The sequence below is a fragment of the Lipotes vexillifer genome, unplaced genomic scaffold, assembly GCF_000442215.2.
Source record: "Lipotes vexillifer unplaced genomic scaffold, Lipotes_vexillifer_v1.1 scaffold71, whole genome shotgun sequence".
Classification (NCBI taxonomy): domain Eukaryota; kingdom Metazoa; phylum Chordata; class Mammalia; order Artiodactyla; family Lipotidae; genus Lipotes; species Lipotes vexillifer.
In genome coordinates, this window is record NW_006793703.1 from 3,930,419 (window position 1) to 3,946,663 (window position 16,245).

At 40.8% G+C, this 16,245-nt stretch overlaps 1 protein-coding gene across 1 annotated transcript in view; it reads right to left on the minus strand.

Annotated features, from left to right (window-relative positions):
• The window catches only part of DGKI (diacylglycerol kinase iota), a 467,563-nt gene that overhangs the window by 230,462 nt on the left and 220,856 nt on the right, over positions 1 to 16,245 (minus strand). Inside the window, 1 exon segment of the mRNA XM_007466658.1 lies at positions 1,430 to 1,501. Coding sequence (XP_007466720.1) covers positions 1,430 to 1,501 — 72 coding nt within the window.

Consider the following 16,245-nt stretch of genomic DNA (forward strand, 5'->3'; position numbering starts at 1 on the left):
TATTGCTTTGATGGCATAGTCTCATTCAAGGACTAGGATGGCCTTATGTTTGTGAACATGTTCTTGAACAGAAGCACAAAGATTATTCGTGTAACAATCAACTGAAAGGAGATGGAAATGCCAAGAATAAAAAATGTGCCAGGAGGGTGACACAGCAAGCACTGAGCTTTCCAGACCTAGGCGTCCCTACCTAGTGACAGGAGATCCTCCTGACATGTGCGGGCCTAGGGAAATTATGCCAGAGAGATTATTAGGTTGAACCTGATGGAAGTGCCAAAATTCAAAAGTTTTTGACCCACAAAAATGTCAGTTTCATGTGTTTCAACTAAATGCATCTTCTGCTCCTGCCCTATGGCTTTGTTTGGTAGGTTAAGCTGTTGTGTGTAGAGTCCTGATGTTTTCCTTCAAACCCTTACCCTCGCTAAAACAGCACAGCCCTTTCTTTTCAGGTTGGCTGTGCAGTGAGGGGACAATGTATCGCAATTATAGTCATTCAAAAAAACAAACAAAAAAACAGGTGAATTGAGAGATTAGAGCAGGGGTCCAGACTTTTCCTATAAAATGACTGGATAGTAAATATTTTAGTCTTACAGGGTCATACTGTTTCTGCTCCAACTACTTAACTCTGCTGCTGTAGCATGAAAGTAGCCAGAGATAATACATAAAGGATGGGCATGGCTGTGTTCCAATAAAACTTTATTTATAAAAACAGGCAGCAGTCAGATTCGGTCTACAGGCCATAGTTTGCCAACTTATGAGTTAGAGTATACATTGTCTAGTTAAAGAAAAAAACAGGTCCATAGGCAAACAAAAAAATGAACCATCTAGTTGGGACAGAGCTGTTAAAAAATGAACAAAAGATAGATAAGAGAGGAAAAGTAAATAGGGAAATTACCACTGGATCCTGATCAGTATATATGTTCAAATGTAAGAAAGACTTACATTTCAATGAGCATACAGCCACCTATAACAACATCGAAACCTAAAGAAGGATACAAGACCATTATAAAAAAAAAAAAAGTTGCCCACATCCAAAACAGAAGAACCAAGATGCCTGAATTTCTGTGTCAGAGGGATTATCTAAGGTTGCAATCTCCCACTACAGGAGTCATCGACAATCTAGTATAGCGGGGAAAATGTGGCGTACGAGTGAAAAGCCCTCGATTCTAAACCCAGGGATAGAACCAGGAGAGGACTTTCCAATCTGTGATCCCAGACTTCAATGTATAAAGGGGTTAATTTATAGTTTCTTCCAGCTCATTTATGCTATAGTTCTATAGTTTTGATCTGTCTTTCTTCCTCCACAGATCCTATGAGAGAAATAATACATAAATTAGGATAACGTTCCACTTACAGACAGGAACTCCAGCAATGACATAAGTCGATTTTGATAAAACACGAGCCCACTTTATTTTATCCCCAAACTTACCGCCTGCTTGCACCAGGAACAGCTGATAGCCACAATCTCTTTACTGTGGAAGGAGAATTTTTGCTGGAAGCCCTGGGATGTCAGAATAAGAAACAGAGAATTAAAACCACTTCAAACACAGTAGGCATCTGCCCTCCTGAAGTCCAACGAAGTAAGGCCAGGCTTAAGGTAAGTGGGGTGGCAAATGCCACACTCGGCACTGCGGCATCTCCAACTTCTGCCACACAAGTTTCCTATCCCCGAATCCTCTGGAGTGTGAGAGAGGAGGCACCAGCATTTCCTTAACACTACTCAAAGTCAGACACAAAAACGTTGTTCTTTTTCTCCCAAGTAAATGAGGTTCTGATACATTTTTATAGTAAGTAAAAGAAAGAGCTGCGCTTGGTTCACATGACTCTTTATAATGGTCATCCATCTCAGAGGTTCTATACAACCTGAACATGGAGAACCCACAAAGAGAAATGAAGCATGAGAGAGGCAGGTGACCTAGAAGTGAGAGTCTGGGAGATGTCCCAGGGTAGAGGAGGAAATGCAAACTCTTTCATCATCCCCCGGGATACTGGACTCAAAACAAGCAGCTTTCAATTTCCATTTTTCGCCAGCAAGCAGCAATGAGATGAATGGAATAGCAAACACAATCCTCTTAATGAACAAACAGAATTACTTTTCCATCCAGAAAGGAAGAGATGCTTTTTGGCTGCTTCTGTCCCTAAATAATTACCAGAGAGAAGTACACAGTAACGCTCAAGGAATTTTTTTTAGCTTTCCCAAAGCTCATCCATTTCTATCTGCCTGTGAAACCTAAGCCAAACAAAATAATGCAGATCAATGACAAAAAAAATCTTAAAACAAGGCTTTTGTAAAGTGATCCAAAGAAAACAGAAAGATGTGACGGGCAGGAAAGCTTTTAAGGCATTGGCTGACTAAGTCTTGCTTAACGTATACAAATAACTTTAAGTTAAAAAAACCCCAAAACTCAATTTACACATTATTAAAAGAAGTCCCAACAGCATTTTTGCAGTCCCCATAATTCCCACCTATCTGCAGCATTTTATATACTAATGAGCATTTCCTCCTTTTTGGTCCTCTCGCCTCTCGGTTTCCTAAAACACATTCCAGGTCTACTTCTCCCTCTCCAGTCTCCTGCATGTGGACATAAGACCGGGACCAGTGTCAATCCTCTGTGCTCTGCAATTCCTCCTTGAATCCTTCTCTTTTCTCCCCAGCCTCAACTCTCACTTCTAGAAACAGGACCTCTTCCTTAACACCGGACTCTCCTGGATTCTGAAAAGTTTCTCCATCCTTTCTCAACAGCTTAAGTAATAATAGAATCACTCAGGGAAGAGGAGTTCCCAGAACAAGCATGAGTCTGCTCTCCTTACAAAGGCCTGCTTGGAACATTGGTCCTTGGCTGGCATTCGGGAACTTGAACTTCAGGAGGGGTTCCAAGGTTCCCAGAACCATTAAGGGTGACTCACTGTGCCTGAACTGTTTGTATAAACAGCCTGATGTATACTGAGCACCTGCTTTCCTTCTGGGAGTCTGGAGGTTGGGTATGTGCTAAGCAGGTTATGTGCTTATGTCAACAGCCCCCAATAAAACCTACTCACTGAGCTTCTGATGAAACTAGGAGACAATATTTCACGCGTGTTGTCACAACTCATGTTGGAAGAACTAAGCACACCCTCTGTAACCGTTACAAGACTTTTGGAGCTTCCACTTGGTTTTCCCCAGACTCTACCCCACGTGCCTTTCCTTTGTTGACTTTGCTTTGTAGCCTTTTGTTATAATAAATCACAGCTGTGAGTAATATACAGAGTCCTATGAGTCCTCCTAGTGAATACTGAAACTGGGGCAGTCTTAAAGACACCAAACATACTTATCTCCCCACAAACAATGAGTCTTGCTATACCTCCTCTGTCAAGGAGAATATCATTCCCCCAGGAAAGGATGCACTTTTGTAAAACACACATGGACTGAATTATTAGGACAGGTTGGCATCCACAGGTTTACCGCTGTGGCAGCCAGCCACAACCTGCACAGCCCCTGGCATCAGTTATCACTGCCTGACAGAAATAGCTTGCAGGGAGGACACCAAGTCCAGTGGACCACAGGGTTAGGTAGAGAGGTCCCTTCAAAGATGAGGCACAAGCTATTCAATGTGAAACGAAACGGCACTAAATAGGCAGGAATGATTTCACATCAGAGTCACTTGAAAAGTTCTTCCTCTTTGCTCAAGCCACTCTTGATGGACTGAGCAAAAAAAGAGATGAATGAAACTTCTCTTCAGAGCTATAGCTATAGAGATCTTTCCGCTGTGTACAGAAGGAAGCCAGCAGGCAAGAGAAAGCATGCTGAAGCTGGTGCAGGGCCCGAGCAGGGACTCCTGAAGACAACCTTGGCTGTGTGGTGGGATTCTCCCACCCTGGACCCCACGTCCAGCAGGCATCAAGCCCCATTGACTGGTCACGTCCCATGTGGATGTCTGCTCCATCTGCTAACTTGTCTCTCCATTGATAGTCTGTTTCCCCCTGTGTTCTGCATTCTATCCTGGGCCATGACACCAGGGAAAATGCTGTTGTTGTTGTTGTTTTTAACATCAGCCTCACTCTTAAATACTCAAATGACTATTTCTTTCCCCGAGATTACAGAACAAACTATTCATACTGACATTCAGCACCATCCATAATCTTCTCAGCCAATTTTTCTACAGCAATCTCCCACTCTCAGCCATTATAAATTCCTGTCTATAGCGAGATGGGATTAATTATATTCTACAACATGCTTTATTCTTTTATGTTTCCATTTTTGCCCATTTTACCATTTTTTGCTGTTTTTTTAAATTCCCAACCCACCATTTAGAGTGCCTACCACTATTTCATATACAGCATCTGAATTTTAACTTCCACTACAAAATCTAAAAAGAAAATGTTCCAAGATCACCTCAATTCACTGTAACCTCTCCTCCTAACCCTACAGGCCTCACCACCTGTATCTCCCCTTGGCATCAATGAACAGCTGCCCTAAGTTGCTGGTTATTTTATGTGCACATGTGTTCTCTCGCCAATGGAATTACAAGCTCTTTGAGAGAAGTCCTTATAATATTTCTTAATAGAGCTCTACAGCTTAGCATAGTTCTTTGAACATCACAGGCATGGCGTGAATATTCTGATTAATTGAACAAGAACGTCAGTGCTACCACACGGTAACCCAACTACAAACTTCATGCTATCCAGACTTTAAAAACCTAACCCAAACCACCTGAAAATATGCCCCCTCACTCTGCTCTCGTCCAACCGCTCTAAACAGCAAACATGCTAGGCAAACCACTTAATCCTTTCCGCTTTCTCCCTTCACCTGGAAATGGTAATAAAAATACAAACCTCTCCAACGCCTGAGTAGTTTTAAGCATCAAATGAGGCAATGCATTCGAAAAGTTCTTTATAACACAGTACACATAAGTGAAGGAGTCCATTTATTGCTGGAACCTCTTCCAATCCCTTGCTGACAAAGTCCTCTAGTGTGCCACGTGTGATTAGTTAGCAATACTCTATTCAGTGGTACAGAGTGAGAGCATTAGCCCATCCCTCTATCGATTATCGGCCTTCTGACTTCAAGGAGAAATAGATACAGTTCAGTGTAGCCCTGACAGCCAGGCTGAAACTAGAAACAAACAACAAGGCCAGCCACAACTGGGGCACTGGGCACTGTGCTTATGCAGAACTGTGATGGATCCCTTGGAAATGAGCCTGGTATAACCAGCTCTATGCTTTGTTTTGGATTCTCTAGTCCAGCAGAGTCACAGTGGCCATGGCTTCACGATTACTATCTAACATAAAGACATAAATGGAACCACATTGGAGCCTTCAGGCACCAAGTTCCTACAGACCACCTGCAACGGGGAGGTTTTGGCTGGGATCTCAGCACAGCAAAAAGAGCCAGATTCCTAATTACCCATTTTTAAATTCTGGCCCAAATCTGATATTATGGTACTGACAGATGCCCTAACTGAATTTCAGCTGACTCTGGTTTTTAAGGGCTATTTTGGCTTTGTTGCCACTTTCTCTTGTGCAATCTAGGGCATATACCAAATAGCACTCAGTTTAACAGCCTTGGCTAAAACCAGGAAAAAGGGCTTTACTTGAAACAAACTATTTTATTGCTTACGTATTTAATTGAGGTTTGAGTGAGGGAATTTCCTGACTGTAGCCTGACTCCCTGTTTGATTTGATCCAATCCAAGAGTTGACACTGCTCTTGCCTCCAAAACTTTAACCATCACCAACAAAATAAGCCTCTCCATATCCACTTGCATATTCAAAGCTCACAAAGTATTACAAAAGGCAAACTCAAGGGAATTATAAGACTAAATTAATATCTATCTTAACACAGAGAACTTCATTTTTGCTCAAATACTCCCTTTCATTTTTGAAAAATGTATACACTTTTACACATTGTATATTTAATATCTAAAATGTTCATCCCACATTTATTTAGATGCAAAGTTCATTATTTCTAGAAAACTTTAAAATAAAACTATTATAGCACTTTTGTAAACTTATCCAGTGGGATAAAAATACCACAGCAATTTGATACTCACAACGTAAAAGGAAATTTTTCCAATCGGAGCCCATCGCAAACTGGTTGTGCCGTTCCCATGCAACTGCTTTTAAGCAGCGAAAGCTGACAACCAGTGATGACGTTTCAGGGTTTGACCAGCTGAAGCTGCTGAGTAGCTAAGACCTTTGAGTGACCTAGGTGCAGAGCCACATCAATCAACCTAATTGAAAACTTTTTTCTAACCAATAGAAAATGACATTTGTTTGACCTTTGAGTGACCCACATGCAAACTCACACTGACCTAATTGAAAACTTTTTTCTGACTAATAAAAAATGGCACCTGTTTTAACCCATGATCTACAGACTTATGGACTAATTCTGTCCTATCCAGAGCTCAAACTTCAATCTTTAATTAGCAAAGTCACCATCCATCTCTTTCCTTGTACCTGCAAATTGTTGACTTTTTCCCGTCAACAAACTATTCAGCCCAGTTTTCCACAGATAGGTGTACCCTTGCCTGGCAATGCGAATCACTGGATATTAGGCTAATTTTATAATATGCCTTTTTCTTGGCTTTATCACAGTGTAAAAATGGTACCATTAATACTGTAGTTTATGCAAGATTAGGGTTCATTTACTCATAGAAAATCTAATTTACCTGAACTTCCTAAAACTTCCTATACTGATTTTACTGGTTTTGAGCTAAAATTTTTATAAACACTCAAGATTTTCAAAATGTAAACATACACTGAATTAAAATTGAATGAAAATAAACAATATCTTTATAAATTGAATCATGGTGACCAATTTTTTATAACTTCTGACAGTGCTGCAAATTATGTGAATCTACAGTTACTTTATTAGAATTATCATTGAAAAAGCTAAATTCTTGTCCATTGGGTTTAACTATAATATACTTTATGGCATTAATTAAGAGCTCTGAAAGTTTATCGATGCCCTTATTGTCCATAATATGCCCTCCGTCAAGGGTAATCACTGACTCAAGCACATAGATTGACATTTTATTATTCCTCAATAGAGCCTCTGCGTCCTTCCATTCTAATGTTGGTAATTACGATTTATTAACCCCAGCCAGTCAGTCTTATTATCTTCAGATAGTTTCTGCTTTTTCCATTAATTTATCTGACAGCCCCTGCTATAAGCTATAGGTCATAAATTGAGTCTCCTGCAGAGAGCGGTGCTGGGAAAAGCAAAATTCAGGGCACAGGATTCTCAGCATAAGTTAACACTGTTACCACAGACTTGTCAGACTGTATGAAGAGCCTAAGACGTGATGTCCAGAACATTGTCATCAGAGGCAGATGACTTCACGGAAGTCAATGGCTTAAGCTTGCAATTAATGTACAATTGAAATTAAGCCTATAACAATAGTCACTGGTTTACATTTCAATTTAAGTGTTAACTATTTTAACTGTGATGTTTATGTTTCATATTTTTATCACCCTTCTGATTCTAGGATAAAAATGCTGTATTCAGATACTTATATTCAATATGGCCAAAAGTGCATACAAAACTTTAACTGTTGGGTTTATATCTTTGTCCTAGAATACCAGGGAAGTTCCTTACATGAAAATATTGACCTAATGACACAACCAGCTACAATTATAATGACGGTCTTCCATGAAAATTAATGTCCATCTCTGACTGCCCCATAATTGAAAACCTTCCCAATAAAAAGTATAATTTTAACGCTGATAGTATTCACCAAGAAGGTTGTCTTTTGGAAAATTTGTTTTTAACAAAAAACTATTTTTTTTAAGTTGATGTTACCACAGTTACCAGCTAAAAATCATTACAGATATTCAGAGAAGCCATATAATCTATAATCTTGCTGACAGTATGACATTCCAGGAAATAACTGGCTGTACTCTCCACTCTTAACTGAGGAAAATGCACTTTCACTGGTAAAACTAATTACACTTTCTTTTTGTTCAAACTTAGACTGTTTTGCTATAACAGCCCCCAGAAAACTGAGAAAAAGACTTAGAAAATTTGCCAAAATTTCTCTGATTGTGTCCCTCCTGGCTTCATGAATTTATGTCAAAGGAATATCACCAGATAATGCATGCCTTAGAGAAAGAAAAGATTCTGCTACCTAGCAACAGTTTTGATTTCACTTGGGATTTTAATAGTCAACTGATGGGTTTTCCAGCTGTCCCTAATATAGCAACTCTAGCAGGCCTACTTCTGTGAGATTTTAATTTCTGCTTCTTCTATCACAGCAATTCTGGCATCCCTACTCCACTTAACATGAACTGGTTTCTTGGTGTTTTTTTGTCTGTTTGTTCAAGTTTCAAATGACATCCTAGTGTTAGATCTACTCTTCCTGGTAGTATCTCAGATGACCTAATAATCTTTTCACACCAATGCACCCAGCCAGGAACGTGCAGAGGCCGCTCAGAGAGAAAAAGGACTGCATCTCAAAAGATCTAGCCGTATGACCTAACCAATATGTACTGGCAGGAATGGGAAAGTGTGTATGGGACTGGCTCCTGAGAGTGCAGGACAAAGGGGGCAGGACTTAAAGCTGGATAAAAGAGGGTTTCTCAATGTCAGAGCACTCATCTACAACAGAGAATTTAACACATTATCGGGAACCCCAGAAGATGGTGCTAACACTACGACAAACACTAATACTAGAATGGCGTTAGAAAACTTGAACAAAAAAAACAGACTGTGTTAAGTGAAGTAGCAATGCCAGAACTGCTGTGATAGAGGAAGAAACAATCAAAATCTCACAGAAATGGGCAAGTTAGAGTTGCTGTGGCATGCCAGGGACAGCTGGAAAACCCATCAGTTGACTCTGTCCTGCAAGAGGGCCTAAAGGATATTCCATTTACCAAAACTATAAGAAATGTGCTGGTGAGAAGGGTGTCATCATCGTTGAGAAGCTCTCCTCTCTGTAGGTTAGGCCTGATGGTAGGAAATCCTACAGAGTGAGCACTCTTGATACCAATTAGTATTACAAAGTTCCAAAATAATAAGGGACATGTGGCAGCACTTAACCATTAAAGCAAGGTGGGTGCAATTACTGCAAGACTGAAGTTCCTGCCATGGGGGCTTGACCAAATGGTTAATACAGCAGGACCTCCCAGAGGCAAGACAGATCATCAGATGAAAGACGTATTAATCGATAAAATAAAAAGAAATCAAGAATGGAGGATCAAGAAATATGAGGGCAAATGCTCCAATAAAGGGTCATGATATTTTGCCCCATTTCTGGACTAAAGGAAGTTTTCAAAGATAGAACCCAAAGGGCAAGTTCCCAGGAGAATCCTGCAACATCATAGCAAGAGTCTACGGCAACATTTCCCCAGATTCTATCTAAAAGGATCTCCTTGGTCCATTTACTTAGGTAGTTGTACAGTGGGGAGAAAGAAATGTCCAAATATTTTAAAGACTGTTGGGCAAGAGTCCAGGTCCACATGTATACCCAAGCACTGGTGTACGAAGCAGGATCATGGTCCCCTGCTAGAGTAGGGATGTATGAGGTCCAGTCTAAAAAAAGGAGTCCTGGCTCAGGGATGGTTTATAGAGAGTCTACTGTCTCCACAAACCCAGCTGGGTTATTTCCCCTGGTCCCTAATTTTATAACTGAACATGCTGGGAGTTTGGCAGAACTCCAATACGGGTTTCTTGCCCTGTTGCGTAAGTGCTGGCATAGTAAGAAAGCCCAAGTGAAACACTCAACCACCCTCCCAGTCGTATCTAAATCAAAACCAATGTCACATTCTCAGAAGTAATAGGTATTAAATGATTAATTTTGTATGTTATGATAATGTTACTGTGTTTATTTTTAAAAATTATTAACTCTTTATGTGCCACCCTTAAAGACTAAAGGAGGCAGCGGTGGTGTTCCCCAAAATATCCCCATTTAATTCACCAGCTGGGCTCCTACAAAACCAGATATTATAGTGGAGAATAATGCTGGACTACCACAGATGCAACCCAGTATACTCTAATTGTAGCTACTGTGTCAAATTTGGGATCTTTTGGCCTTGAGTATATGACCTATGGTCGTTGATTTAGCAAATGAATTATTTTCCTTCCCTCTCTGAAAGGAGAATCAAAAACCATGTGCATTCACTTGTTAGGGTTAACAGTGTACTTTTACAGCCTTGTGCCAGGGCTTTTAACTCTTCTGAATCTTATCCAAATATAGTGCAAAGTAACCTGAACCATATGAACATTCTGAAGAATACCACTTGGTCCACCATATAAAGGTATCATATTAAGGTGGATGAGCAAGAAGTGGCAAGTATATTGGAGGTTTTGGTGAGACAGAAGGTGGAGAGATAAGCCCTATGAAGAATCAGGTCCCACACATCAATGAAGCTTCTAGGGTTTAGTGGGCCAGGGCGTGCTAGAATATCCTGCCCAGTCTAAAGGACAAATTATTGCATTTCACAATTTTAACCACTAAGAATGAAGCATGGTACTCTGTAGGTCTCTTTGAATTCTGAGGCAGTATATTCCACACTTAGGAATACTGCCTCAATCAGTTTATTGGATGATATTAAATGCTGCCAGCTTAGAGTAGAGCACAGAACATGAAACAACTCTGCAGTGGGTCCAGTCTTCAGTGAAAGTAGGCCCTGACACTTGCAGCAGGCCCCATGCTATTAGAGGCACTGGGTAGGAGAAAAGAGGCACTATAGAGTTTATGACAAGCATCAATAGGAGAATTACAACATAGACTCTAGGATTCTGAAATGAGGTCGTGCCATCTGTAGGAGAGATTTGTATATCTTTCAAAAACAGCACCTGGTATGTTACTATGTTATGGTGGAGGAATACCTGAATCACCAGGTAGTCATGAGCTGGGTTCTGTCAGATCCCTAAGTCATAAAGTTGTGTGGGCCCAGCTGCAATTCACTGTTACATTAAAATGGGAACATATGGGATCTGGCACCAGCAGTACCAAAGAACACAAGTAAGGCACATGAGTAAGTAGCTCAGACTCCCCATATTATCCACTGTTATAATACTAGGCCTCTCATTCAACTCACACCTATAGAAATATGGGGATCCCTTATGACCATCTGAAAGAGAAGGAAAAAGCTGTGATAGGTTCATGGATGGGTCAACTTGGCACAAGAGTCCAAAAGCCAAAAGTAAACTGCTACTTCACTAAAGCCTACTCAGGAGTTGTCCTGAGGGACAGAAGTGAGAAGAAATCCTCCCAAGGGACATAACTTCAGGAAGAGCAGCTGGTCCCCCACTTTCTGTGAAAAGATAAGTAGCCTGATATAAGAATATATAATGACTTACAGATAGTGTTGAATGACTTGGCTAGTTGATCAGGGCCCTGGAAGGAAAGAGGAGATCAGGGGAAGAGGCACATGGATGAACATAAAGTGAAGATCACTGTACTGCACATTAATGCCCACTAGAAAGCATTCACGGTATAAGAACTAAAAACTTAGATATAACAACTCAGACTCCACACGTTGTCATGAGCTATCCATAGCACTATGGGCTCAGAAGTGGAGTAGCCGTGATGGCAGTGATGAATGCTACGGCAGGGTCCAGCAGCATGGACTTCCACTACCACCACTGCTACTATCACTGCTGACTGTCTAGCCTGCCAGCCAAAGATACCAAAGCTGAACACTCAATATGGCACCAACCCTGAAAGGGAACCACCAGATGCTTGGTGGCAAATTGACTACACTAAACTCCTTCCACTCTGGAAGTGGGAGCAAGTCACCTTGACCAGAATCAACACATATTGTAGGTATGGGTTTACCTTTTCCTTCTGCAGGGCCTCAGTCAGCACTACTAAGCAAGGGCTTACTGGGTGTTTGACCCACCAACACAGGATCTTATACAACACTTTCAGACCAAAGAATACATTTTTGTATTCTTGAAATGGAGGTTCAGGAGTGGGCATATGGCCATAAGATACATAAGTCCTACCACATCCCACACCACCAAGAAGCTACAGGCTTGACTGAGAGATGGAAAGGTCTTTTGAAGATGTGACATGGGCTTCAGCTTTGAGATGGTATCCTATGAGCACCATCCTCTAGTCTCAGTATATGGACCAAACTCATGATCATTTAATGGGGCTGTGTTTCCATGGTAAAATACATGGGTGCAGAGACCAAGGAGTGAGAGGAGGAGGAGCCCTGCCTACTATCACTCCCACTGGCCCACTTGGGGAATTTGTGCTTCCTTTCTCCACAACTCTGGGCTCTGAGAGTCTGAATACCAGATGGGGAATATCTCCACCATGGATAACAGGAGGACCTTAAACCTTAAACTACCACTGCACCAAGTTACTTTGGCATCTTTGTGTCAAGAGACTAGCAGGCACAGGAAGGCGTCACCATCTTGATCCTGATCATTAGGTGGGGGAGAGTTATTTGACAATGGAGGCAGTAAGAAAATATCTGGCACCCAGATTATCCACTGGGGCATCCTTTCTAATTCTTTGAAAACTTTTGATGGTCAATAGATAAGTGCAACAGCCAAGACCAGGGGATCAGACTGCGTAGGGTAAGGGTCTTGGTCACTCCACCAAGTAGGTCACTGCTAGAGACTGAATGCTTGTGTCCCCTCAAAATTCATATGTTGAAACCTAATCCCCAATATGCTGGTATGTGGAGGTGGGGTCTTTAGAGGGTGATTAGGTCATGACAGTGGAGCCCTCATGACGGGATTAGTGTCCTTATAGAATAGACTTTTATAGCTCCCTTGTCCCTTTTACCATGTGAGAACTCAGCGAGAAGATGGTCACCTATGAAAAAGAAGTAAGCTCTCGCCAGAAACCGAATCTGCCAGCATCTCAACTTTGGACTCCTAGCCTCCAGACTGAGAAATAAGATTCTGTTGTTTTTAGGCTACCCAATCGAGGGTATTCTGTTACAACAGCCCAAACAGGTGATCACCTGGACAAGAAGAGTTAACTGAGCGTGAGGTGACTACAGAAAGAGTGGTTGAGGAAGGAGATGATGAACATCAGTTGCAGACTTAAGACCAGCTGCCAGAGACAGGGCTGTAGTGTATCCCAATAACCTTCCTCTTAAATGTTTCCCCAGGAAGTCAGACCAACCTGAATCCCGGAGGAACTTTTCCGAACATGTATTTTATGAAGCAAGTGACTCTGAGAAGCACAAGGGACGGACTGTAGTAGATGCTGATGTTCCACCCAGAAAACTCTGCTGCGGGCCTGAGGCGCTCAGCTCATTCTCCCAGTTGACAGGAGTGCTGGAGGCTGATGGCTTTCCAAGGAGTCACCTTTCCATCCTTAAGCATTGCCCTAAGCCTAAAAGAGTCACCTTGGCCAAGGACAGCCCACATCCAATGGCTGGTCAAGGCAGGGCAACTCTGAGGGGCTTTTCCAGATCCTTATGGGATTGGCTGAGGCCTTTGTTGGAGTTGCACTGCAGTCCAACTCCTCCTTCTGCACAATCCTCGTGCCTTCTCTTGTGAAGCCTTTTCTGAAGAAAGGGCATTAGGGACCAGAGTGACTAGAGCATCACATTAGCTGTAACTACTAGGACACCGGCCATGCCAAAGACTAGGGAAGCAGTGGCAGTAGCAAAACATCTCTATAGGTGAGAACTGAGTGACTTAGCCACTTGGAGACCACAGCAAGGAACACTCTGCTTCCGAGCCCTCAGCCCCTATCCCCCCTTTTTACAAACCACTTTGAAGTATGAATGACATACAAAAAAGCTGTACATATTTAATGTGTACAACTTGATGAGTCTGGAAACAAGTATACACCTGTGAAACCATCATCACAATCTATGCCGTAAACATATCCATCACCTTGAAAAGTTTCCTCCTGCCCTCCTTGGTTACTATTATCTTTTGTGATAAGAACACTTAATATAATATCTACCCTCTTAGAAAATTTTCAAGTATTCAATATGGTATTGTTAACTACAAGCACTATGCTGTAGACCTCAAAGACTCATTCATCTTGCATAACTGAAACTTTGTACCCTTTGTACCTCTCCATTTCCCCTTCCCCAGGTGAATTGGGAAGACATTATGCTCAGTAAAATAAGCCAGACAGGAAGACAAATACTACATCATGTATGATACCATTTATATGAGGAATCTAACAGAGTCAAATGCATAGAAGCAGGGAATAGAATGGTAGCTGCACTTATCTCCTTCCTTGATACTCAGCCAAGGACAGAAAGAAAAGCCAGGCTTCCAGCAGCTATGTGGGCACAGGCTCCATGGAGAGGCTAGATTTCTTTGGACTTGTTGTATTACCTACTTTACATTCTCAACAATCCTCCTGAGGCTAATGGCATCTGGACAAACACATAGACAGGCGAATAACCAAACCTGCCTAACTAGTGAATGGATCCTCACCCTTGAACTTCCTTTCCTTGTTCCTAACTCTGCAGGGCCTCTTGAGAGCTGACCTCCAGGGCTCACACATTTTTAAACCAGTAAAGAATGGTGCTTCTTTACTGAAGGAAACATCCCCCAAAGCTCCAGGTCAGTACTTTCCATTATTTTTAGACTCTAATCCCTTTCACTATTCATCCATATCTCAACCACACCCCCATGGAATGTCTTAAACCATTTGTGTCATTTTTGCAATACAAAAATGCCATTAAAGATACTTCCTTTAGATGGGTATATTTCAATTATTGCACAAGTTCATTTTAAATTCATTTTTAACAATATTCATTACAATAAAGAGTAGTTCTGACATTTTCCCCTTTAATTAGTGCTACCTGCAATTTAATTTACTTTAATTATATATGAAAGTACATATAATTTATAGATGAATAATTCATAATTATGTGGCATGTTTGGTTAGGAAATTGGAAGACATCAGAAATGTAGACCAAAGTTAGACTATGTATTGTTGTGTTAAAAACTGCTTTCATGATTTGATGTTTGAAATTTAAAATTTTTAAGTTTTAAAAAATTAGCTTGTTTATTTTATAACTTTTATATATGTTTCCAAATGAAGAAATAAAAGATAAAATTTCAAGTTGTAATTGACAAGCATATTTCCACAACTGCCATACTGCTGGGTTTGGATGGTTCCTTTAAAAATAAAAGGTCAAATTAGCTATAATCATGATTATCTTTTTTCTTTGCATATTGATTTTTTTTAAGTACTACTAGGGATAACTCAGTGTTGAATAAATCTTGATTGAATGAATGCAATGTGTAGATGTGGTGAAGATCAGTAAAGAGGTATGTTTGCAGAATTAAGTATGCAGCTTGCTTTTAACCATTGGCCGAGTATAGATTTACACTAAATATGGGCTGGATCAATCCCATTGTCCCTCTGGATCCACTCTCCATCTTTCTCTACCCTGTGTCCTGTTGTAAAAAGTTAACTTTTATGGATTGCCTCAACAATGTCCCTTGTGCTCTGGTTTCTACTGGGTTTGGCCACTGGAGACTGAAGGTGAGTGAAGTTGGGATATTTATTCCCCCAGCTGGTAGATCACCTCAGGCTGGCTAAGTCTCATGACCCTTTTAGACTTGGCTTGACCACAGATCCCTGCTGTTACTAGCCTCGAGTTTTTCACTATCTCTTGTAGTTTCTTTTCTGCTCACACATTTTAAATATTCTCTTTATTAAACACTTATCAAATTACATAATTTGAGTGTGACAGCTCTTTTCTGCCTGGACCTTAACACTTTCGTAATGTAGGACTATGAACGAAAACAACGTAAAACTACATGATGGTCATAAACGTGGCAGCCTGGTAGTCAGTGAATGTTAAAGCAACTGAGCGATTGAATCATGAGCCGTCTCATCTGATATTCATTATATGACACACATACTCAGCCAAACGCATATTCAAGGCTTGAGAGAAAATTAGTCGCTAATTAGTCTCAAATATTTACTGTTGATCCTAAAAAGTAGAAAGTGAAACCACAAGTACTCTTAACCACAAACACTCACTAATAACCCCAAAAGTTTTCCAAACCTTTCAAACTAGTTTTCAAAACTAGTTTAAACATTTTTTTTTTTGCTAAGTAAAGTATTTTTTACCCCATCCCAATGGATAAATTATGGAATAATTGTATAGAAGTGTGTGTGTGTGTGTGTGTGTGTGGAATGGTTTAGAAATCTCTGGATATGTAAGAATGTACAACCAACTGTACTGATGAAAACTATGCATAGCACCAAAGTCTGAAATTAATCTTCAATCCCTTAATCTGCAAATGGAAAGAGAGTCACTCACTAGTCTTCCTCTAATCCAGGGGAGAAGCCAGGCTCCAAAGAAGGGTTATTTA